At 34.7% G+C, this 26308-nt stretch overlaps 1 protein-coding gene across 2 annotated transcripts in view; it reads right to left on the bottom strand.

Moving 5' to 3' along the window:
* LOC113494454 (rhophilin-2) overlaps positions 1–26308 on the bottom strand; it is a 103350-nt gene that overhangs the window by 49781 nt on the left and 27261 nt on the right. Inside the window, exon 1 of one of the 2 annotated variants that reach the window (XM_026872793.1) lies at positions 9341–9516. The exons of the other annotated variant lie outside the window; for it this stretch is intronic. Within the exon in view, the coding sequence (XP_026728594.1) occupies positions 9341–9364 (24 nt within the window). The 5' untranslated portion in view covers positions 9365–9516. Of the gene's footprint in view, positions 1–9340; positions 9517–26308 lie in introns of those variants that run through there. 2 annotated transcript variants of the gene reach the window in all.

Consider the following 26308-nt stretch of genomic DNA (forward strand, 5'->3'; position numbering starts at 1 on the left):
ACTGTTGGTAGTCTTGGTCAGCGTTTGTAAGTATACGGTACTTGGTATGATCGCTCGTTATTGGGCTGTTTTCACTTTAATACAACCTTTTCTTTTTGTTCTCAATGTTCGAGAGGTTTTATTTGTTATTATATGTACAGTTATCGAGATACTTGTGTATTAGCTGTCTGTAATGTGATGAGGTTTGTATATATATAGGTATATACCATATTATACAATATGGATATGTTTTTACAATTATGAAGGTGAGAATCTCTATATCTCTGCTAAATAATTATGTGCCAGCTGTCAGGCGTCGTTTTCAACGGAGGTGCGTACGCGCATACACGTTTTTGGATGAAACTTACTTATAGAAATTGTAAAGCTCTAGGATGAATCACAAAAACTCTTTCAGAAAGCCGATTGGCTAAAGTCACCAAGAGAAACTCACTAAGCGCCAAATTCGCGGGTTCGATCCCCGTGTAGGACAAGTTTGTGATCCACGAATGTTTGTTCCGAGTCAGAGTGTCTTTGTGCATGTGACTTGAATGTTTTTAAACACTAAATTCTTTGATGTCGTTTGAAAAAACAGAAATGACCATGCTGTGTCATAATTATGTCAAACTTATTTTAACATATTCAACTGTCAAATCTGAATAAATCATTACCCATTCAATGTTGAATGTAAACTAATTTCTATTGTCTATTTATAGAAAAAAAATGCAAAGTTTACACTGATTGTCGATAGTAAATCCTAATTTTATTATAAACATCAATGTTTATAAGTTTGCATTCACGTTTGTATACGTTAAGACAATGATGGCCGATGTTTGAGAAAACACTGATTCTTGTGATATCAATAAAAATAGAATAATAGCAATAAGAATGTCATAACATCTATGCTGACTAGTATTGGACTCGTTATATCTAGACAGACAGACAGTAACACTAGTTAGCACGGTATAGCTGTATCTTATATGTGATGTTTGTAAATTAATTGAAAGAAAAAAACATACAACTAAACTTAATTCAAACTGAATGACTTGATTTGCAACTGTTTTAGTTTCAGCCATTATATTTTTTCTATTAAATGAATGTTTTATCTGATGTCAAAATGAGAAGTTTTTGTTTCATGTAGGCCATTTTCCTGGCACTTTTAAACTTTACAGTATTGACTCTAGGTGCACGGTTCAAAATTGTCATTCCTATAGAGAAGAACCGGCAAGAAATTCCAGAAAGTCTTACGCATGTTGAACTTCAAGTAGAGGATAGGTACATTTATCGTGGCCATCAAGCATCCTAACAGCTACTTTTTTTTAGCCATTACTCCTGATTTTTTTTCGTCTAAAATATAAATCATTCACAATACCAACCTCATACAAACATGCATATTTGACTCTTGCATATCTTTGAATCAAACGCACATATATTCAGCTATATTTAGATATTTCATAACATTGCGAACACGTTACACGACAGTCGTAAATCGATCGACTCCGACTAGTCTACCATAGGGTCACCATGAGTCTAGAAAAAGTTTTTTAAAGATAGTGACCATAGACAAACTTTACCTTAGTGGTTTGTAGTTGGTTACTTGTAAAAAAGTTGTCCTTACCTGGAACAAAAGGAAAAATAACATTAATATTTGTTTACAAAAATGCTTTTTTATGTTCATGTTTGCTACTCGCAGCTAAACGCTGTTGCCCGCTCGCTACATTTCGAAAATAGGGATAAAAACTATCCTACGTTCAAATCCTGGTTATAAGTAGGTATCTGCGTACAAAATTTCGTCTAAGCCCGTGACTAAATAAAAAAACGAATGACTAAAATATAGTGAACAAGTAAAAAAAGAATATTGTGCCAACACTACACAACATCACAATATATAGTATATCACAACACTAATACAATATATTTCCTTCTCTACAGTAGAGAAAGTTTTCTCCTTTCTCTCCTCATTCACACAATTTTCTTTCACCCTAAAAACCTCTCTTTCGGTCACCCATCAAACATTAACATTAAATTTATCACTTTGCTAAATATTGAGTACTTATTGAACAGGACACATCTACTCCTTGGTACACAAAAACCTGCATCGATATAGCCTGCAGTTAACATTTAGTGCAACATTAAACAATGTATTTGTTTGATGTTATCTTATATCCGGCTGCGACGTGTTCCACATAGCTACACGAGGTTTTTGAGACCTTCGCATATATTAAACCTCTTTGCTTTTAAGGGCTGTGGTTTACTCGATTTGTGTATGATTTTTCAATTGAATGACCACTTTTCTTCTAATTAAGAGCTTTATGGAATCAGCTCAGACGTCTACGATATGACAAGATAAAAAAACCCGGTACTAAAAATTTTAACGCCCACAATTTTTAAATGCATCGACCAATATAATTATCAAACATATCTAGGAATACTTTCATGTTATTCAACCTTTATGTAAAACAAACAATATTGAAATCAAAATGAGTTATAATGCCAGGGGCAGAACGACAGACACGTCAAACTTATATCACCCTTCTTTTTGCACCACGCTTTAAAATGCTGTCGAATTATATTTAATTTAGGCGAAATGGATAATAAGCGACAAATTAATTACAGAAAAGCTCAGAGTAGATCTAGAGTATATCTAAGGTACATCATAATTGGCATTAAATACATCGTAACACTAACCATTCTTCTGAAGAAAGCGTTAAACCAATTTCCAATCGTGATTCTTCGAGCATATCAAACAAATTACGTACAAAAACACAATTTCCCGAGTCCTAGGTCCAATATGGTAGCCCTACCCTTGGAGACATTATTATGCAACCGATGGCAGAGCGACGACCCGCGGAGAACAGGAAACACACGGAGACTTCCCCCATGTATTACATAAACTATATGTGACATAAAGTCAGAGATGTTATGTATGTAATGGTCAGGTCTAGGAAGTGAGTCTAGATAATTGTATGTTTGTCTATCTAGTCCGTACCGTGTTGTAGGTTCCAGTTTTATTGCAGGTATTTAAGCTGTTATAAAAGTTATCGTTTTGTTTAATCGAAACGTTTATTATCATGTAGTTTGCACTTCTACAAGGTATGTAATTTTATAGTTGTCTGGAAGATTAGTAGGTCCATCCCAATACCGGCAAGACCGAAGGTTGGAGAACCCAGGCTTCATCACGATATATTTCTTCACCGTTTGACAGTGGTATAGAATAATTAAAGATGTAGATATAACTTTGAAAAAGTCTCATTAGATAATTTCCTGTTTTGGGATCGAAGCTACACCTAATGTCTATTACGAGCAATAGAAAAAATCTCCAAGTTAAATTAATCCCTCATTGAGCTTAAAAAAACTCTTCAAAACGACGTCTCCACAGTTTCCCTTTCCAACCCAGGTAGGTACTTATTTATACCGGCAGGAAATGCAAGTCCGTGTCCCCACGGCGGCCACAATGTTATAGCTAATAAGATGGTATTTATAGCTTCATCCCTTGCGCGGGCGCAGCCAGGCGGGAGGCATTAGTTTTTATGGGAAAGTTGCCGAGTACTAAGGTCAAGTGCCCTGTGAATGTACTGTTAGGTGGTATTGGTACTTTTTGTGATATAACATGGCAAGGATTGAACAGTGGACTTACTTTTTCACACGTTTTATACACTCACTTTTCTTGTTTGTCTGTCGTTCCGATTGGATTTTTGCAACTCAATTTTGAGGTACTTCCCCATAAGCTAGCAAGCTGAAATTTTCAGGGTAGTTTTAAATCCGATGAAAATGCAGTTTACAACTATAAAAACGGCTGGACCGATTTTGATAAAATTTTGATGGAGAGACATTCAAAAACGTTTTCAATCGTTTCTCTACATGAATTTTTCTGATTCCAACACTTTATAAATCATCAACGATGAGCACCAGAATTTGCCATTATTAAGTACATTTAAATTTCATACTTTTTGGTTTTTTCGTATCCGTATCATAAAATTATAGATAAAGGATTCAACTATGAGAAGGGAACTTTATAAAACTTTTATTTCTGTCTCGAAAGTAACTCCCAATTAATTATGATTACTTTAATTAATTCCAAAGCCATGAATATTTCACTATTGGCAAAGCATTAATCACTCTGCTTAACGGACCGTATAAAACTTTTACTATTAGATATGCGCGTTAACGGCAGTCTCACATGCAAACATTATACACACCCTGTATAGTCTGTACTCCCACGTGCATATACATGGTGCTACATTCCTACACCCCGCTGTTGATGGAGAAGGAATGCCATACATTGACATTTGCAGAAATACATTATTTTTTTCAACCTTTCAATTTGTTTGTTTGTATGATTTATGCGGCTAGTTTTACCAATTACATAAACCAATGTATGATAATGATATCTTGAATTATAGTCACTTGAATTTTCTATACATACTTTTAATCTGGCATTCATTTTCTCTCAGATTTTTCATACTTTTAAAGCTTTTTGAGCACTTGTGCGAATAGTCTAAGCGTGAATAAAGACTTCAAGGAATTGTACACCTCACAAGATGCTCATTTTTGGGTTGGTCAGATCTCAAACTCTTACAAAAATATCAACATAAAACAAAAGAAAATTTCATATAATCTAAGGGATATTAAGAGGCTGCTTAATACTCGCTTATGATCAATGTCATAATCTCTAAGATTATCTGCATTTCAATACGTCGGTACATCATATCAAAGCTCCCTTTTTTAAAACCCTCTGATCAAGAATTCAAGGCTAGATCAATAAATGAAACCTTTTTTCCACTCTGACATAGACCTAGACCCGGACACTGATGTGTGCCGAACATAAACCTCATTTGTCGGCCGCAGTTGGGTAAAAAAAGCACGTGTTACATATGGCCATCCGTTATACGTAACTTATGAGAAATGTTAGTTTTATAGATCAGGATGCGGAATGGGACCAGGGGAGGGGACAATGTATGAGGGATGGTAACGTATTGCAATGCGGATGACTTCACCTGGCGGTTTAGGTTTTAGTCAGAAAGAGTCTGACACTAATCGTTCGTCCCCCGAGGGAGCTGGTGTCCTTGAGGATTCCCCCATGTTACCAAAAGAGGAGAGGAGACCAAAGGGTACATGGTAAAGTTACAGGTATGGAAGCTAGACTGTGAGTATGTGTGAGATGTGGAATTTGGAAAAGGCTTTTCCTCAACAGAAGTACTATATTGGCAGAGTGGGTTAAGTTAGATTTATAGTTATTTATTATTGTCAGTCTTTGTACACGACTTTTGCCTTATTTAATGATTTATATTAATTTGTTTACTTAAAAGAAGGTAGACTGGTTCCATGCGGCCCCAGGTAGAATCGTTGAATGATTTAGGGGAGGATTGTGCCCAGAAGCGGGCTAGATATAAAAAGAGGTCTCTACGTGAGATTTTCAGTATTTTTTATAGCTAAAGAATAAAACTTTTCTCTGCAACAATACCTACTGTAAAACAAAGAAACAATAAAATATGTGATTTCGTTAAAGAATTCATGACGACAGATTATTTTATTATTGCCCATCAAAAAGGAAAACAATGGTATCTTGTTTTTTATTTAATTTAGGTCGTAAAGATTTTTGGTAGACAGTTTCACGAATACTGATTAACACGAAAATTATTCAAATGATTAGCATTCCTCATATCAAGCACTTTGTATTGTGTTGTGATCAACCAATCTAAGTCATAGTCACATTCATTGACGGAAGACTTAAAAAACCTGCCCGTAGGTTCACCATGGTAACTATATTTTCCTTAAATAGCTCTATTATGAATATTATGATTCTTATCTTAGTGGTACAGACCGTCTAGACAAGTGGCATCTCTGCTATCATAAAATCCGCTCAAATGAATGGAGATGACAGATCTAAGTTACGTGACTATAGCGAAATGACACATCCCTACCCTTGGTCATTTATAGTGTTTATAGACTTTAATTACGGTAGAAATGTCATTTGGCTAGAGAGGCATATTTTTCAAAGTACTTACGTCTAGTCACTAGACGTCAATGGCCGAAATTAAGTTGTATAACATCAGATTACCAAATCATAAAGATGGGAGAATCATACAATTATTATGTTTTTGTAATTGATCCGCCAAAGTCACAATAACCCTAGCGGTCACGTGCCACATATGAAGACCAAGAATGTTCGGAGTCAATATCCTCTGATACTGGCGCCGGTATGATTCACGGAGACGATGTTATCCAAGCGACACGGCGACGGAATGCGTGTCCAATACTATTGCTGACAGAACATATAAAGATGGATTTGAAATATCTTAGAAGAGAGGTTTTTTATTCTCCGTGGACAAAATGAATAGTATTATAACAATGTTCAATTCTGCTAATAAAAGCAAACTTACTATGGGCACTTGGTTGAATAGTCCAGTAAGAAGCATAAGAGCAGGCGCCTTGTAAACACGGTGCCCAGCTATGGTAAAGAAGAAGAGGTCAGTCTGGTGGTCGACCCAACATAATTTGAGGAATAGCTAGGCTGAAAATTAACACAAGATTTGGATCTAGCCCTACACTATACTTCCATAAGTTTTTAGGAAGGATAACAAAATTCAGCCAAAGCAAAATGTTATTTTTCGGGTCAAAACGCTAACGACTTCATCCCGGTAAAACACCGAAGATGGATGAAGTCCTTGATTCACGGAATAACTCACGAATGATTTGCGCGACTCTTGCAAACATCAACCTGTATGTAGCAATATATTCTCATATGGGAGGCAAAAGCCCAAGGCTGAAAATAACATGATTCCCAAGTATTAATCAAAAGCCTATAATAATTCATCAATTATTTCCCCTATATTGTTAACAGCTATAAGTTTATCAGTAGTCGCCACTTATTGCAAAATGTCCGAGAGTAAGCAGCGACTGGATATCAGCATAATTACTAAAACCAGAATTGTCGGTTCTGTGAAATTGCTGCCATTAAGTCCTGCTTACAAAATATTGTTAATTGGGCGCGGCACTTGTCCGTCAAACCATTTTAGGCGAGGTGAATGTTGGAATTATGTTGGTTCAGATTGATGAGAAATATGCTTTGTGTCTGCATCGGTTCTGACTGACTTTGCTTAAGCAGGTAACTCTGGTTGTCCGACTTAGAAAGAATGAAAGAAAATCGAGACTTTGAAAACTCTTCTCGATATAACGGCTTTGGAATAAAGCTTAATTACGAATTCGTTTATCAAATCTAATGGCGGAAAATCTCAACAAATTTTAAATTCCTCTTATTAGTAGTAGTTATTCTAAAAAAAAACAATTATAGTTATCTTGCCAAGGTGCATAATTATGTTCTTTCTACTGAAAGGTTTAACCATTGTTCAATTCCTTCAAATCTCTTATTTAAATTTTATAAAAAAACCTAGCTAAAAGAGCCTAAATTTAATTTCTCTCAAGAAAAAATCAAAAACTTCACGCCTTGTTTTCAAAGTTTTAGCCCTCATTCAAGAATACTTTTCCAATACTAAAGCCATCGAAGTTAAATGGACGATGACATATGAGTGTCAAGTGAGGACAACAACCGAACTTGCTTCCAGCCTCGCGTACGACAGCTCGGACAAGTTCTTCCCATAATTTATTATGTATATTATACATTAGCTCGGCACGAAGCTTTTTGCTGGGTGTACTTGAAACAACGATGCCTTTTTGTCTATAATGAGCAACAATAAGGTTATTTGTTGTATGCTCAGCAGGTTTGGCATCAATTTCATATGCATGAGTTTGTGCTTTCAAATACTAGTAAACGAGTATGTTTTTTTTGCTGATTAGTATATAGTAATAAAGTTGAATGTATGTTGAGACGTCAATAAGTTTTAAGTCAATCGTTAAGTTAAAAAATATAGTTCATAATCTGCTACAATTAAATATTACGAAACGAAATTTCGCACTTAAAAAGTTTATCCTTGTGTGGCTCGGGATTTTAATATCAAATCAAAAGTTTTAATTTCAAATAGGCCGTTTTTCAGGCATTTTTAAAACGTATTACAAAAGCATTCGAGTCACAAGCACAACACAGACTCAAAAGAGTCGTGGATCACACAAACACATACTCTACCGGGGATCGAACTATAGTCTGTGCAGTCAAATCTGTATAAATATTGTCCGAATGTTTATTATTTATCCATTGTTTTTGCTACAATCTTCAATTACAAGCATAAATTCCGACATTCCTGACACAGAGAACATTTTACTGTACCGAGGTGACAATACAATTATATCAATTAAAACTCTTTATGGTATAGTTTTTGATCATTCTCTTTTGTACATGTAATGATACCAGAATCCTTATTACAAATGATTTCTCTTAGATTCGAATACTTTATAGATGTCCTGATAAGGGCTCTAGGTTACAATTGGAATTAGATAGAGTTCAGGTAAGTTAATGTTAATCAGTTTGGTGATTTATATTTAATTTTATTATTCTAAGCACATGACAAAAAAAATTGTTTCGCTATCTAATTGATTGATAGAGGGAGACCTGCTTGAGGTTTGTTTTTATATAGTGTTTATATACTCGTATATTTAATTGCAAGTATTAACAGCTACTATTATTAAATCAATTTTAACAGTTAAGTAATGAAGGGGGATTTATAGATGCAAATGCAAAGCACGGGAGCAATAGCTTAATGACTTTAAAAGGCGTAAAGTGGACGTAATACTTCATACTCATACAAATTTGTCGATCATATTTGTTAGACCTAACCAGTGTTAATTTATTTATTTTTTACAAAAAACCACACCATACAACTTTAGCCCTTTACACTGCATCTACTCTGCGCTCTTTATAGGAAGTAAGAGAGAAAACGAAGAATCCTGTCACTTAGCATACCTAAACTTTATCATTTAGGTCATCAAAACAGAGCTATGTGACACTAGGTTTAGAAAGCTAACTTTATCCACAATTACACAGTTAAGGTGAATCATTAGAATCGATTGATGGTGAGACGGTTTATTAAGAAATTTAATTTCCCATTAGTTCTACCATCACTCAGGTGCTAAATTAAGGTTAATTACTCATTATTCTAATTGAACTTCGATTAATTAAGAAACCGTTTTTGAAATTCTTGTCGGTGAGAATACGTGTCTTTAATATGCTCTATGGTGGAAATCTAAACTCAATGAGACACCTATTTAGTCTACGTACATAAAGTTACTACGAGAACGCACATTAAATTAAATCCAGTATTTATTTAGATAATGATCAGATACCGTCACAAATATGCAACATCATTTAAATATTCCAGTTATGCACTTTTACCAATCTTTACAAAATATTGCCTCGTTAACAAAACCGACGAAGCGTGTAATTAAATTCTAATAAATATGAAAAATTTACCTCTAAAATATCGACAGTCTTCATAATAGCGATGTTGAAAAAATCACTAAATAAAAACCAGGATTATTCACATTTTCTTTCACTAAAGCACTCACTTCACTTCACTTGTTTCGATTCGAGATTGTTGCGGTGATGTACGTGCGTGCGCCGCGACGGTCAACGAGAGAATGCGCGCGCTCGGTGCCGCGGCATGCGCCTGCGCAGCGAAACCAGCGTTAAGGCTAAGTTGATGTAATTGTTGATAATTGTGCAATTTTGTTATTATTACCGAAAATAGAAGTATATCTTCTAGGAAATTATTTGTTTTGGCAGTGTAATAATAGAGTTCGAGTATTTACTACGTCAAATGGAAAGACAATGATCTGAAATGGCCCCTGTTTATATTTAAACTGCTTTAAAATGCTGTAACGGTTTCAGTTTCTTTTACTTGGAATATTGTTATATCAGATAATAATAGGAAAGTTTTATACAACTAAAGTTCTGACTAGCTTCAGACTTGACACTGAAAAGTCAAGTAAGAGCAGATATTACTTATCATTTCAGTCAACGTTTTTCACTAAATAATTTCGAACAAAAGGATGTTTTTCCATTGATATTTAACATATAAAAAACATCTTCAACTTATGTTTAGTAATTTCCATTTGAAGAAGGTTGTATGGTTTTGTTTTATTATGTCGCTTTTAAAAATAGCAACAGAACATCTACACCTCTCATTTACCATCATTTTCTACCTATACCTTTTGCATGCTCATGTATCTTTTGAATTGATCTCTAACAAATAAAACTTACATAATATACTTAGTGCTAATCAGCTAAAACATCCTCATATATGTTGATTTTGGTTTAATTTCTTCGTACAAAGTGCAATAAACTGAATTGTATCTAAGTTCGTAAAGTGAAAGCCTGCCCTTAAGAGGATGCGCCGGAGCACGGAAGCGATGGCGGGCAGCGGTCGGCAAATACTATATCAAGCGTAACGGTACTCGCGAGCGGCGCAGGGAGGCGGACTGTAGCTATACACAGCTGTGCTAGTCGCGAGTTGGGACGCAAGGCCGAAATTAATAGATAAAGGTGCTGTTTCGTAAAGTGTAGGTTTTACGTTTAACTTTTGATGTCCATGTCGATGCCAGAGAATTTCTAATGATTAGAGAAAAAGAAAGGAAGAATATTTACTTATAATAATAGAATGAAATAAAAAAAATTGGGATTCCGAGCCCTCTCCAGTCTCTTTCAATCCATATTCAGATGGTGTAACGAAGACAATTGGGTTCATGAAACTGAGCAAACTAGACAACAGTACCTTTGGTTAGAGTGTGGGATAGTAAGTGTTGTGTCTTTAAGTTAAAATTTATTTCTAAAGTCTGAAGATAGCAATAATTCTTGACACACCCACATATTTCCGATTCTTTGTATTTCTAGATACAACAAGAATCATGAATTAAAACTCACTAAATAAACCTGTTTCAAAAAGCAAATTGATGTAACAAAATGTAAGAAATTTTGTTTATTGTAACAAACATTCAGCTTGGCTGTAGATGGATATAATTCTAATGTATATTAATGAATTTAAAACTAGAGGTCCTTATTTTCGGATGGGAAGCATCAAATAACTTCGCTTTGGGTTGAACGGAAGGGAGTGTCAGACTCCTACTGACCAAAACCCAGACCATATGTATGTGCCTTAATTTGCCCTTCGTGTAAAATGGCCACGGGAACCAACCGTACAATATCGCTGCTCGTCTAGAGGGCCTGTAGATAAGATATCAATAAAATTTGGTATGGAGTAAGCTTAAAACCTTGTCAACTTAGGCTACTTTTATCCAACTTAAAAGAGGGAGTGGCGTTAAAGGAGGGTAATTTTTTAATGCGTCGTCTTGGCAGCTGAAGTCGCGGGCAAGAGCTAGTTGAACTACAGATGCTCAAGAAACACGACTCCACAAATATATAGATAATCTAACTTAACTAGGATTAAAACCGAGTCCAAAAATACATAATGATTAAATTTCCTGATTTGGTAATCCGGTTTTATATTGACCGTAACTCAATTTGCACATGATGGATGCATTTTAAATTGAAATTCCATGTTTCTGAATATTCGAGTGCTCAAACATTATTAATTATTCATTAATTGATTAAAACATTGTGTTATAGAATTATAATGGACGAAGTAACCTTCTTCGTGATGAACTGGTGTTTAATATTAGTTTAAAGATAATCATTTTGTAAGAAATAATAATAAACCTTTAATTAATCTTATTAAAGGTTTATTATTATTTCCACAAAACACTGAAGAATAGTCATGGGCATTACCGTTTTCATAACTGCAATTGTTAAATTGACAACTAATTACATGTTTTAGAACCTTTAAAAAGGACAACACTAAAATCTGTTAGCGCCTACGTAAATAGTTTGAGCAATACTCACCTAGAATAAACAATTAGACAGTATGCGATAACGCCTACGTAATAACTAATAGCATGTCGCGTGCTCGCGTGTCTTGCTAAACGTAGTTTGTCAGGCGTTATAAAGTTTTATAATTTAGAGTTATGTGACTTTTTGCAACGGTGTTCCGCTCTATTAAAGATGTAGCAATGATGCGATGTTTAGGAAATAAATTGTTGCTATCTAATATCTTCTTACAAGGAAAGTCAGTGTGATTTAATATTTTAACGGAAGGTTTATCAGCGTTACGCTCAACATTGCAAAATAACAAAAGTCAAAGAACGCGGTTATTGACCTAATCGTGTGCTGTGTTTTATAAAATTAATTTATTTAAGTACTTAAGTATTTAGTATTTAGTATTTAGTATTTAGTATTTAGTATTTAAGTTATTCCTCAAAAAAACGTATCTCACAATCAATAAAAATGGCTTCCGAAAATTTTGATAATAACGTAATTTATTCCAAAAGTAAAATTTTATCATAAGTTATGACATGGGACTCGAACCTAAAACCCCATGTTTCGGCATTATCGTTCATCTTTACTTGTATCATAAAAATAGTTAAAAACCGGCTCGTATGTAGATGTTTCGAAACACGTAGTTATCACAAATATCGGAATTTGTCTTGTTAAAGAATATTTATTGCATTTGCATTACGAAAGAGGATGACTTGAGTGATTTATCTAATAAGAATAAATAACAGTGTAGGTATATTTTGTAAAGAATCGGGCTTACGTTTAATTTTATAGAGCCAGAATTTTCATAGTTCTTTTAGGTAAAGGTGTTATATACGTGTGTATGTTTGTTACTGCCAAACTAATTTGGATAACTTTGGAGTATCTGATCCTCCGAATTAAGAAAATGCCCTTCTACTGCAAAACGGTTTCGTAACTTAAAGAGTTCCAAACAAATAAGATTAATAAGACTACAAAAACGAGAAACTATCAAATATTCTTACGAAAATTTCTTACGAGCCAGCATGGTTTATGAGGTACACAGCCTTGTGATACACCGCGTTAAAGCGTAGCTATGGAATCTTGCTAGTAATAATATAATACACCCCAAAAACACCTGTTTGCCTATCTATCTCTTACAGAAATGAACAGAATATTCAAAATAAGGTCACAATAATTAAAATATACGTATCACTAAATATACATACAGACATTTAATGCAGGTTCGTCCAAATTAATGCAGTGTTTGCAATAACAAATGTTGAACTTTAAAATCATATTCAAGAACAGATTCTTGAGGTCAATTGCAGAGGTTATAAGGTCATGACGATCAGTGACCTTTCGATCTTGGTATTTGACTTCAAGCAAGTATTATAGAGTACGATCCTTAACTATGTGTATTAGGTTCTATCTAAAGAAAACAGTGGTACATCACCATTAAAGCTATATTTAGGTACATAAAGACATAATGTCATTGACAATGACAGCGATATCAAAGTGTTTTTGCGATCGCATTGCTTTTGCAATTTAGGTAATACATTTTCCGAGCATTTTACTGAAACGGAAAACTTGTATTATTTTTTCTAAAATACTAATACCAATCAATGTTTTTATCTCTTGAGAAAAGTTAAATTACTTTTCCCAAGAGTATGTATTATTGTTTACTAGCTTTTGCCCGCGACTTCGTCCCCGTGGGTAGAACATATTAGTTATGATTTATATCTGCCCTGTTTTTTTCACATTTTCCATTGTATCTTCGCTCCTATTAGTCGCAGCGTGATGAATGAATGGTATATTCGAAAAAAAAAATCAATTTGGACCAGTAGTTCCTGAGATTAGCGCGTTCAAACAAACAAAAAAACTCTTCAGCTTTATATATTAGTATAGATAATACACTAGCTTTTCGTTCTTCGTTTCCAAGAGAACTCTTCAAAAGTCCGGGATAAAAACTATTCTATGTTCTTTCTCAAGGTCAACTCTATCTCTGTACCGAATTTCACTAAAATCAGTTCAGTAGTTTAGACGTGAAAGCGTAACAGACAGACAGACAGACAGACAGAGTTTCTTTCGCATTTATAATATTAGTAGGCATAATCAGACCAGTGCATCTTAAAGGAGTTATATAATTCGAAATATTAATTTATAACGATTTTTCCGTTACATATGGGTACATTAGATGGTAAAGTATGTAATTGACAATCATATTCACACACTTTCTTAGCATTCCAGTTATTATTTAAATTGCGTAGCTATTATACAGTCTTAGAATAACAGTACAAACAGATTTGCGATAATACATAAATATCAATTAACTTAAACATCATATTGCACATCAAGTCATCGCTAGCCGTAACTCTGGTTCGCCTCGGCCTCGATCCGTCCTCGCCGCTATCTCGGCATTTGGGCAGGAATGTGGGATGGGCACTCGCAGGTCTTTACGGCAATACACGAGCCTACAAGTGTTGTGCCCCAGGGTACTTGATGCCGACTGACAAATTGAACAGATACCGCCAGCTTTTAAATGGATTTTGAAATCTGTTTAAGTGGGTTTTCTTTTATAGAATTGCCGACAAAAGAGAAAGGGTTAGGGTGTAAAGTATCTAAAGGACATCTTTGTACTAAAGTACTTTTGAATTATTTTTCGACAGCAGTATTATTATTTATAGGTTTTACAATTACGGTTCAAGTGTGGGTCGGATTCGTAACATTGAGGGTTCCGTATAAATCGACTGAAGAAGACAATTGGGTGGCAAATCAATTTTTGAGTACACCTTGCTGAAACTTTAATTTTATTTGGCGCTCACCAGCATGATCACAACTTATGCTTAACGTCAAACTTAGTTTTTATTATTTGTTGTTATAGCGGTAAAGAAATACATCACCTATGAAAATGTTATCTATCAAGGTTCATGAGTTGCAGTCTGGTGATGGACGAACAGATAGCCAGCTGACCTCAGTAATATTGTTCCGATTTTACCGTTAAGATAGGGCACCTTAAAAACAAACCAGCGATGAAAGCGGTCTTATATTATTAAGGAAATTAAAATGGTAATCTGAATTTGCTTATTCAGTAATAACCAATTTTCAATAAATAACTGTAAATTAATATCAAAAGAATTGCTCGCTCCTCCTAGTAAGAAAAGAGGTCTTTTACCAACAGGAGTATTTCTCGTGTCACATCGATACCTTGTCATTATCTAGTTCTCCATACCGCAAAACATCCCGCTTTGACTATGAGATCATCGGCCATTTTGTACCCTAAAAACTTCTTCTATTAGTCCCGGTCACGACATACTCAATTAAATTCAGTCTACATCTCAACACGATTGATTTTTAACTTTAATACTAGTGAACTTAAGTCCAAAATACAATCCCAAGAGAATTCATTCATCAACGGAACATTATATCACAATTGATTTTCAACCTTATAATTTGACAATGAAAGAGTGACGTCATCAAAGTTAATTACATACAAGAATATTAAATTTGAACTTTATTCCCGAGGACGTAGGTTTAAAATGGGGAAACTGTGGATCGGTGTGGGTGGCTTCGTTTGCATACAATGTGACATGCTTTCTGTTTGTTTGTGTGCATCGAGCTTATATATTGAGATTACATGAAGGTGATCGGAATTATTCACGACTTTTACTTTACTAAGCAATGTGCTTCTTCAATATAGACATGTCATGGGTGGCAGAGAAATGTGAATAGTCAATGAGCCAAACAACTGCCTCGGGTTGAGGACTTGGACTTGGACTTGGACTTTTTTGAGCTCTGTTTTGGGAAAACATACGTTAGGACGTTGAACTGTTATAACTTGTAGTACCTACTGTCACAAGGTAATTTTTTCCTTGTTTTGAATTTAGTTCCAAAAATTCGGTCAGTCTGAAAATAGAATCTTTATCATAATTTGACAGATTTGCCAGAAATCGCTGCAAGTGTATAATAAATCGGCCCGATTATGTAGAGAAAAACCTCGCTACAGATAACCTGCAACATAGTTATTTAATTTATTAAATAATAAAAACAAACGGGAACCCAGCGTCTCCAGTAAACGTGGCGAGAACTGAACTGTGTCAGCTCAGAGACTCGTCTCACAGTTATGATGGCGACGAGTTTAGCGGCCGACTTACTACACATCGTGCGATAGCAAAGCACTAGCCACCGACATCGAACCATTGAATAATACAGTTTGGCGAAATCGTCAAAACGTCATCATCATCCTAGCATTTTCCCAACTATGTTAGGATCAGCCAGTCTAACCGAATTCAGCTAAGTACTAGTGTTTTATAAGGAGCGACTGTCCATCTAACCTCCTCAACCCAGTTTCCTGGGCAACACGATATCCCTTAGTTAGACTAAGCCACAAAAGCGTATTTCGAGAATATCCCCGTCGACATCCTCTTCCTTGGGATAGAAAGCGGGTCATGTCAGTAACTAAATCGGAGGAATCGAATCGCACCATGTAGCTTCTCTGGAATTTGGTTAAGTGGTCCTTATTTTGCCGTATCTTTTGCACGATACGTGATAGTGCAGTAGGGTTCAGCTGGCAGCCATCACTCGCGATTGGACCGGTGTATAGTAATTATGCGTGACTCCTTATTTTCTTATCCGTAAAGAAAGGTACATTGAGACAAAATAGTTCTTATATCAAAATTATCTTACTTTTTATTTTGTCCTTATTGTTTAGTCGATATAAAGGGTCCATTATGGATCCCGAAAGCGAGGGGCTAGATGAGATGGAAATGTTTGAAGGAGGCCTTTGCGAGTGACATTTGAAAACGTGGGTGTTTAGATTTATTAAATGTTTTTTTTTTTCAAAATAAGGCATTTTGTACATTGGCCTAATGCTTGTTTTCATTATCTGCTTATTTATCAATAAACCTTTACCAGAATAAAATAACAATTATAAATACTTATCTGGAATTCTGACATTTTAAAAAACTTTTTACGATTGCAACATTTCAATCGCACACAAAGTAAAGAACACGTATGAACACATGTTTAACTGACATCTCAATGAACCGATTAAACCATTGGTTAAGTTAACCGTCTAGTTAACTGTCTTGTTAATGGTTTGCCAATCACCTCTCAGTTATCTTAGAATCAGTTAAAAGTGAGCGTTACAGATGTTGTGTAGAGTTAAAGTAATCTGTCAGACGCAAGACTATTTGTCCGAGATAAGGTTTATGATAAATGTATTTATTTTTGTAGCAAAGTGTGGTGCAACATTGTTTTTGCTGTCACTTATGTACTTTAAGCTGTAGAGATGCTGAGGCTGTTTTGCTAAGTAAGTTATTATAAGTTTTGTGTTCTACAAATTTGGAATCAGTGAAAAACCTGATAATATACTTGGAGGAACTTTATATTAAAGATAATCCTTTTCACAAATATTTTAGTTACATGAACAAGACACCCAGGCTCTGGTCTTAAACAAGTATACCACAAGCATTTTTGTGTTATACTTGTGTAACGAGGGATCATACAAGACACACGTCATGCACGTTTTCGTTTTGACCTCAACCGCTCGGCTATCCCTATTTGACATTTCAAAATGATTGGATCTATGCACTATTGGACTTATAAACAACAGAAAAGAGCTCATCACTAGAACTTTAGTAGTTGACCATTGATTGACAAAAGAAAAATGGATTCTAAATTGTTGAACAATGGTTTAATCATACATTTTTAGGACTGCACGGATTGCCGAGTGGTCACCACGCCAAAACCACTGTGCGTGTCGTGTCGCGGGTTCGATCCCCGCGTAGGACAAATATTTGTGTGATCCACAAATGCTTGATCTGAGTCTGGGTGTTATTGTGCATATGATTTGTATGTTTGTAAAACCCTCCGCGACACAAGGATTAAATTCCTTAGTGCGGGAGTCGTTAAAAAAAGAAAAAATATTTTTTTTATTGACATCGCCCGACTAGTTGCGTCTGACGCGATCCCAATAAATATGCGTGAGTAAATCTTTCTGAATTTATATTTAGAAAGATCATTTCAAAAGTGGCTTAATTTCGATAGATATAAGGGTATACGAAATAATACGAATATTACACTTGATTAAATATAGTAACAAATAAGTGTACACGACGGAGGCAGCTATCTAGATTGTCTGCACCGCTTTGTTAAGCTGATCTTATTAATTCGTGAGAACCAGGTTGCTGGCATGTTGTCACGGTAATAAGACGCATAGCTGATCCACTTGGATGTCTAGTTACGTATGGAGAATTTATTTGAGTTGTAACCTCATAGAAATTGCACCGACAATCTGAGTGACTGAGTCATTGCAGAGGAAAAAATGATTTACTTATATTTTTTGGACAATTAGTCTTAATTGGTAAAGAGATACTTAAGTGATAATAAAAGGGATTGATGGTAATTTCATGTGTAAAGAAGTGGAAAAGATGATGAATGGTAATGTGACCTTGTAATTATTGAGGTCATAGATGGAACTAAATTCCTTTTGACTAAGAAGAAGATTACGAAACAGCATCACCCAAAAAGGATCCAGACGGGAAATAAAGCCCGAACATTTGAGCAATTGGGAATTGTTACTTAAATATAATTTTGTTTATACAGATTAAGACGAAATTACATTTCGTTAAGAATTAATAAACTATACCTTTTAAAAAATATCTATGTCGGACCATACACACCTCTAAGATTTTAAACTTAGGTAATTAGTAGTGATAAATGCTTGTTTCCTTTCAGCAAGAGGCCTTTGACCTGAGACACTAATGGGACAAGACTGTCCAATTTACAAATAGTCCACATACTTTTCGACTAATTACTTGTAATGCAATCATGTAGCAATTATCAGGACCTTATGGCAAAGCCTTAAGATTGAAATTCGTTAATTCCTAGGCTTCTGTAATGTGGTCTAGAGTAAACATTTATAAAAACTTGCACACACCATACTAAGTCTTAATGAGACAAATTCTTTTTTTATAATTTGGAGTCGGATGTTCAACTTTTGAGCTACCTTAATCTAAAAGCAGCTAAGTATAGATCATTTATCTGAAATTAAACTTTAAGTCTTTAGATAAGGTTTCGAATTCCCTTGGTAAATGTTTTGCAGGTGAGGTAGGCTTGCACAAGTGGTATTGAGGTCATAGAATAAATGGTTAAGCTTGGTTCAAAATAGTAAACAAACGTGTATAATGCCTATAAATGTATGTGGTGGGCGGGGAATTGAGTGCTAATAGTATTTTATCATCGTTAAATCAAGTGATTATCATGAGGAATTTTACATGGATGTTAGAAAATGTGTTTGGAGAAGTCCTTGTATGTTTTAATCATTTTTCACATAGGATAACTCGTCTTTTTGTCAGTAATAAAATCTAGCGAATACAGCTGAACATTTTCATGTATATGAATCCATATCAACGATTTTACTTCATCAAGTTTGGGTGAAACTATGTATCACGTAGTTGTTATTATGAGTTACCCAATGCTAGTCCATTTTACTTTCGGGAAAACATTAGGTGCCAAATAAGTGATTTTTAATTAGTCTATATTAATAGCCATATAGAACAAATATCCTTGTCTCAATCAAGACAACCATAGATCACATCCAATTAGATGTACACTGTAATTTTACTGCTAATCATCTCTGCAGTTTGCCCAAAAAACGCTGGGCAGCGCTCATCAAACATTACATAACTAATTACCCAGAACACCTTCACCTCAACTTGACAAATATTTGTGTTTAGTGAAAGTGCACACACGCACGATATTCGGCAGAATGTAAATAATAGCATATTTCGTGGTCCCCATTGACAATGGGAGCCATGGGAATACTCGCTTTCTCTCTCTAGCCGATTGTGTATTAATTACATCATGCTATGTGCGGCTGTTTTAATTTGTATGTTGCTAAGCTTCCTCTTATTAAAGCAGATGATATAATTATATTGATGCTGTTCATGATAAGATGACACAGAACCATCGAGTTTGAGCTCGTTTGATTCGTCTCAAGTAGCCTCGTACTACCACACCAAGAGGCAAGTCAGTTTCACCTCTGGTTGAAATATTGATGGCAAGTTCTAGAGGTGAATGGCAGAAAGACGTAAAAGACTGACACAAAATAATTTTATTAGAATAGCTAGGCATAATTATATAATATAATAGTAAGCATTGATAAGATGTGATTTTGAATACGTTATTGAAAGAATTTGATAACATTTACGATTTAGCAATAATCCTATTATCCAATTGGGTGTGGGTTAGATTACAGCTAAAGATAATAAACTCCATCAATATAATGTGCAATAAAAACGGTGAAAATGCAACGTGGATACGACTATCAACTTTAAGCTATGGTCCGATTAGGAACTACCAAAGAACTAGCTGTTCGGGGCTTCGTCCACTTGGGTGTCGGCTGTAGCTGCAGAAACATTAGGTACTTTCTTTTAATTGACTGGGTAAGAGAAGCCTCTTTGGTAATCCAAGGTGTCGGCTATATCTATACAAAATTTTATCGACATTGGTAAAACCGTTTGGTCATAAAGAGATAACAAACAACCACACTCACATGCTTTCGAATTTCTAATATGAGTCTTGTTATACTTAAAATGATATATTTTCTTTTTAATCTAACCATTTAATTTTATAATCTTATACTTCATTATTAATCGTATGTCTTAAACCGGCAAAAAAACATATACCTTATATTACTAAGCTCCTAAAAGTGTTTTTACCGATAACCCGGCGTCAGTGCGAATAGTTATGGGCATGTTATGTCGAGTAGGATACGGCGCGGTCACAACCGATAAATAAAGTCAGGTTAAACTTATGGTTAAGTTAACTGCGACAGGTACGAGACGTATGGACAAATTTGTGAGAGAGGCGCGGCGATAGAGGCGGATGAGCGAGAGCGGAGATGTGGAAATTGGAATATAAAGTATTCATGCTATCTGAATATGGATAAGGTGATAGGGTTCGAACGTCAGTCAAGAATTTTATTTGTTTGAAATATTCAATAGACCTCGATTTAGGGGAGACACTGCTATAAGAAAGTTACATACAGACGTGTGGAAACTGTTTTCGGTTTTATAACCTTTGTTTAGTGACTTAGAAAACGAGGTAACAAATTAATGATAACATTTTCTAATGAGGAATTTTTTTAGTACAGCCTTTTTGTTTTGGGTAAAGCTTCCGACTTTTCTTCCTGAACTGTCTATTGTTAACGGTTTCTGCCCAAATACTTTTTACTTATTTTTAATTCATTGACTTTAAATCAAAAGTTTTCCTTTGCCTTACAATGAAAAAGCTAGTATAAGTATTTCTTATCATAATTTTGTTTTAAAATTTCCTCATAGATTTTTAAACTTCTATCATTTAATTAACCCAATCGAACGATCATACTGTAGGCTTAATACGATACCAGTAGCACTGTGTTTTAAAAAGATTGCGGCTTCACACGTCACGAAAGGCAATGATTTATTATTGCAATTTCTTCTAGTCAGTTCTTCAAAAGATTGTTACTATCTTATGTCATTTAATTGCTTAGATATCCGCACGTCATACGATATTTGATAAATACACGATTGTTAGATCAAATCAAATGATAATTTACAGATAAAATCTCCCTGCGCTGCGTGACATAGCTGCAAATGAGATTATCCTGTAATTGTGATGTAAGTGGTGATTAAAGATTTTTAGATCTTTCCTTTGTTATTGATTTCCTTAGTTCACACAAGATTCTTTATTAAAGCAATTTTCGACGTTTGTTTATCTCTGATTATTTGTTTTTTAAATATATATGGGACTTGCGTTTGTACCTTCTTTAAATAATATAAAATAAATTATTTTTCATTGAACGTTGCATAGATTTCTATACACTAAATTAATGCGAGGCTTATTTCTCAACCAATCGATCGTAAATTCAACATCAATAAATTCTAATTAAATCAGCGTGACTTAACTATATTATAGGACCTAACCTATAATTTATTAAATATACTATCTTGTCAGTAATCGTTTATCTGACAGTGGGACCTTGCCTTTTTTCAAGTTGGGCAACAAACGTGTTGAGAGAAGGCGGGTCACTTTCTTGGCCCCTTGTGAAATGCGCGCCAAGATGCCTCAACGACAGCCTATCTATCACTCTAGGAACTACAAGAGACTTATAAGGGATAAGTGATACTAAAATATTATTATTCAGCACATTCAATTAATTTGCAAGATCATAATTAATGTTATAAATTAACAAAACTTTACATATTTTATAAGTTTGCTTGATTAGCGTTGAGTTAAGTTGGACAATCAAAAGAAAAAAAAGCTTTCGATTTCATCAATCATAATATTTGGATAAGAAAACTTGTTTAAACAATAACCTTCAGACAATTCCGTGTTCAAATATTAGGAGAAGGAAAACCTTTAGCTTAAGAATGCATAAAAAAATAATATTGTCAAAGTGAAAGCGTAAATCTTCATAGTGTGTACTCCAAGGCACAATATTTTGACCTATACAATTTTCATAGAGAATTCAATCAATAGAGTCTATATATGACCGTGGCAACACAGCGGTAATTCACAAGTCAGTGTAAGTCAAGCCTAACACTTGTCTATTTGTCGATACGGCCACTTTTACTCGCATACCGGCGCGATACCGGGAACCAAGCGAGACATATCACGGGATTTCCTTACCGAGATAATGAGGAAATTATCGGAGATTTTATCCTAACGCGGCGACTAATTATATGTGTTTATTTTTACTTTGTAATTATACGTTTGCTATATAAGTTTTTGTATGGTTTGTTGTGCCAATTAAAATGCTATATTGAGATGCAATGTGCCTGTTATAATACTTTCTGGGTATTAACAGTATCATGATCTTATTAAGCCATGTTTGGGTTTATTAATGAAATAAGTAATGTGTGGTGCAGTCAACTATGTATAGAGTTTAAGTCATTCGGTGAGTTAACTGAATAAAGTATTGTTCTCGCATTTAATGTAACTTTACTGTTTGATAGATTGCGTAATTAAATAGATGTTATACTTGTTTCAGTATTTTTGTCAGCTTTGTTTGACTACAAATGTTGAGGTTTTTCTCGAGCCATCCAAGCGAGGAATGTGTTTGCTTTAAAACTAAATCTTATTGTAGGTATTATCTCTTAATTGTAGTGCTGTTTCTGCCACAGTGTGACGTCATTAGAGCTAGCATTTGAATCGTCAAGCTCCAATACACCGCTGAGGTAAACATCGGATGTCTCCTAGGAGAGTCTAGACTTTCCACCTACAACTTGGACAAGGATTATTGACCTGACATTCATGTTGTCTAGTTGACTACCTTCATTGAACTTTTACTTTTCTTTATTTAGACAAGTATTTCATGATACGGGACGAGTTGTAAAGTCAAGGTATGGCGTTTCTTCAGTCAAAATTACGCGTGAGCTATAGTTTTGTTTATTTGTATGGCGGGGGAATGATCTTGGACACCCGCCGCCCCCTCAGGGGAGAGGACGGGTAGTGCCAGACTCTTAATGACTAAATCTAACCGCGCGCCGGGCGACGTCAGCCGCGATTGGTATCGACACGTGGTGCTGCATAGCATTGCAACACGTGCCGTGATCTATAGTATCCCTGGTCCATCACATATGTATAAAAAAACTTTTAAGTTGTTCCTAAGTTTTATTAACTTTGACATAAACACATTTAGATAAAAGTGAAAGATTTTCTCGTTCCATTTGTGAACGAGAAAATATATTAAGTATGTTTTCTCTGCAGTGAGACACTTAATGCTTGTATTGTTAACATACATATTATTTTCTTTATAGTAATACTATCGAGACAATGTGTGAAGATCTCACACGAGACTTCTACAGAGATACTATTGTTTAGTTTAAACAACTTACATATTTACCTTACAAAAGATCTAACAGTGCAAAGTCTGCTACTATTCAGACAGGCTTGTATTTGTATTTGGGAACATTGAAGTGAGGTCTTTAATTTTGAACGAATAGTCACTTTAATTAATATGGCGATTAAGTGATGTCTGAATATCGATTTAAGTATCAAGGAAATACAAGACGATTGAACTTTTCTGATTCAAACTCAGACTTTGTTTTCAGTAAAACATGATTAGCTTCGATTTTTTAAGTGGCCCTTGATATAAAATTATACTATAATACAAGAATTTTCACTGGTCGTCATAAACCGAAACCATTTAGCAGTAGTAGTAAACAGACAAATGTTATTCCAATGAGTCAGTACTGTCAGACCCACTGCCCACATGACAACGACAGATACAATTATTAACGTCAAAAGTAAACGCTCAAATAAATGCAAATGACATTTCACATTTAAACGTTTCCTATCTTCTTCTTCTTTATAAATAAAAACAAATTGCTTTTCGTAAGTCTCGCTAAAACTCAAGAACGGCTGAACCGATATGGCTTAACATAGTCTTAAAAATATTCATATAAATCCAGGGAAGGTTTAAACTGAAATAAAATATGGAAAAGTTGCAAAAAATATATTTTTTGTGCTTTTGTCTGCATTGTTATCATGGAATTTTGGCGGTACGTAGTTCGCCGTGTCAGCTAGTCAACGATGAAAATATCTACTTGGCTAAGAAGCTGGTATTTACAAACGCTAAGTACTTTAGGGTCATGAAAACTGAACTGTAATTAAAACGAGTGTTATCAAACCAATATAAGTTACAGATAGTACCAACGCGGAGTAACATTGCAATATGGCGAGGCAAGAGGTCGTTGTTCCACTTGCTTCGGTTTTTGTGGCGGTGAGACAGACAATCATCTGTCCTACTTAATTTACTGAGAACTGATGTGGTATAATACTACATGCTTATGAGTTCTCGTGTCATTGGTAAACGGTGGTGGACTGTAGGGCAGAAGTGCGTTGAAAGGCAGAATAACACACTTTTGGGATTTACTTAGGTGATTTTTTTTGACAAGGTCTCTTTTGAATCATTAGTCTACTTTATAATTAAGTCTGCCTGTATAAATATTAAAGCTAGTGTTTTCAACGTTTATAAGACTTTATTACAGGAGGGTACGGGGAAGCATTCCAGTCGTTTAAGCCGATAGGAGTCCGGCACATCCCTCCGCCTTCCCTACGGCGAAGAAAACCCAAGTGAAAAAATTACTAAGTAGCCAAACAGCTGACCCTCATGTACACATTTTTTCGAAGAGATTGTTATAATTATGTTAGTTGACTATATATTGTACTCATCGATAACTAATTATTATTGGTAACAACAAGGTTAGAATTATCAGAGTATTACCTCTTAGAGCGATACACGAATAGCTGGTAAAGATAATCTGACAAATGTAATTATATCGCTATCTAGATCACTAGATAATATAATCACATTGGTTAGAATTACATACAAGAGTACTAAAATGTTTTGTGCAAAAATTTCCTTCTCGATAAATTATTTTGGACTATTTACCAAAATAAAAATCCAAGTCGTTTTCGAGATTAGTGTATCCAAATAAAGAAACTTTAGTTTTATTTTATTTGTCTAAATTATTTTACTAGAGTTTGCTTTTCGTTTAAATGTTGAAGTGTGTAATAACTAATTTTACCGGAAATATAAAAAATATGAATTGCATAAATAGCATTGTTGCATCTATTAAAAGGTTTATTGCTTGTTTTATTACTAAGCGTAATATTTGGGCTCTTTGTAAACGTGGTAAATCCAAGTTCGTGATACTTCACGGTTTTAGTTTCCAACATGTTCGAATGTTCGATTAACAAATACCATATATTCAAATTAGGCTACTAAGTAGCACTTTTCGAACGTCAGATGTCGAACAACACCTATTCGTCCAATATTAAGAGTTTGCTACTAGTCGTTCCAATATTGAAGGCTTGCTTATCGTATACCTGCGCTGCCCCAAGTACAAAGGTAGGTAATTATCCTACTTTGAATGTCTGTTCCTTTTTCACGCCAAAACCACTAAACGGATTTTAACGAAATTTAGCACACACAGCTATAACGAGGATTAATCTCGAACTTGTATCCCGATTTTATGGGATTTATTTATCCCGGATCGTATTCATTTTACACAATATACAACAACATTTACAATTACCTGAATAAAATTATTTAATAACTAACTAGACATAACAATAGTTATAAATTACAAACAAAAGAACATATTACTAAATACGCAGACATTACTTCTTCCATTAAATTAGTTTGACGCAACACATTCCGGTCTTATCAGCACATAAACAAAAGAAACGGTTTTCATTCATAATACGTAATATTTAGCCGCAAGGTAAGGCACGCATTCCTAGGATCCAATCAAGCTTTTCTTTTATAACTTGCTTTACAGTGTGTATGTTATAGAGATTGTTTTGTTACTGATCAAAATCTGTTTAATGTCGTCTGCAATGTCAAGGAGGTTATATGTCGTGATATGTTCTGTTTTGACAGGATTAAGAAGGTTTTATAACTTTACTTTTGCCCACGGGCCCGCCAGCTGCGAATCGAAAATGTTCCAGCAGCTACATAATATCGGGATAAGGACTATCCTATGTATGAAGGCTTGTTATAAACTATCGGAGTACCAGTAGTTTTTGCTTGAAAGAGGAACA

The sequence above is a fragment of the Trichoplusia ni genome, chromosome 5 (genome assembly GCF_003590095.1).
Source record: "Trichoplusia ni isolate ovarian cell line Hi5 chromosome 5, tn1, whole genome shotgun sequence".
NCBI lineage: Eukaryota > Metazoa > Arthropoda > Insecta > Lepidoptera > Noctuidae > Trichoplusia > Trichoplusia ni.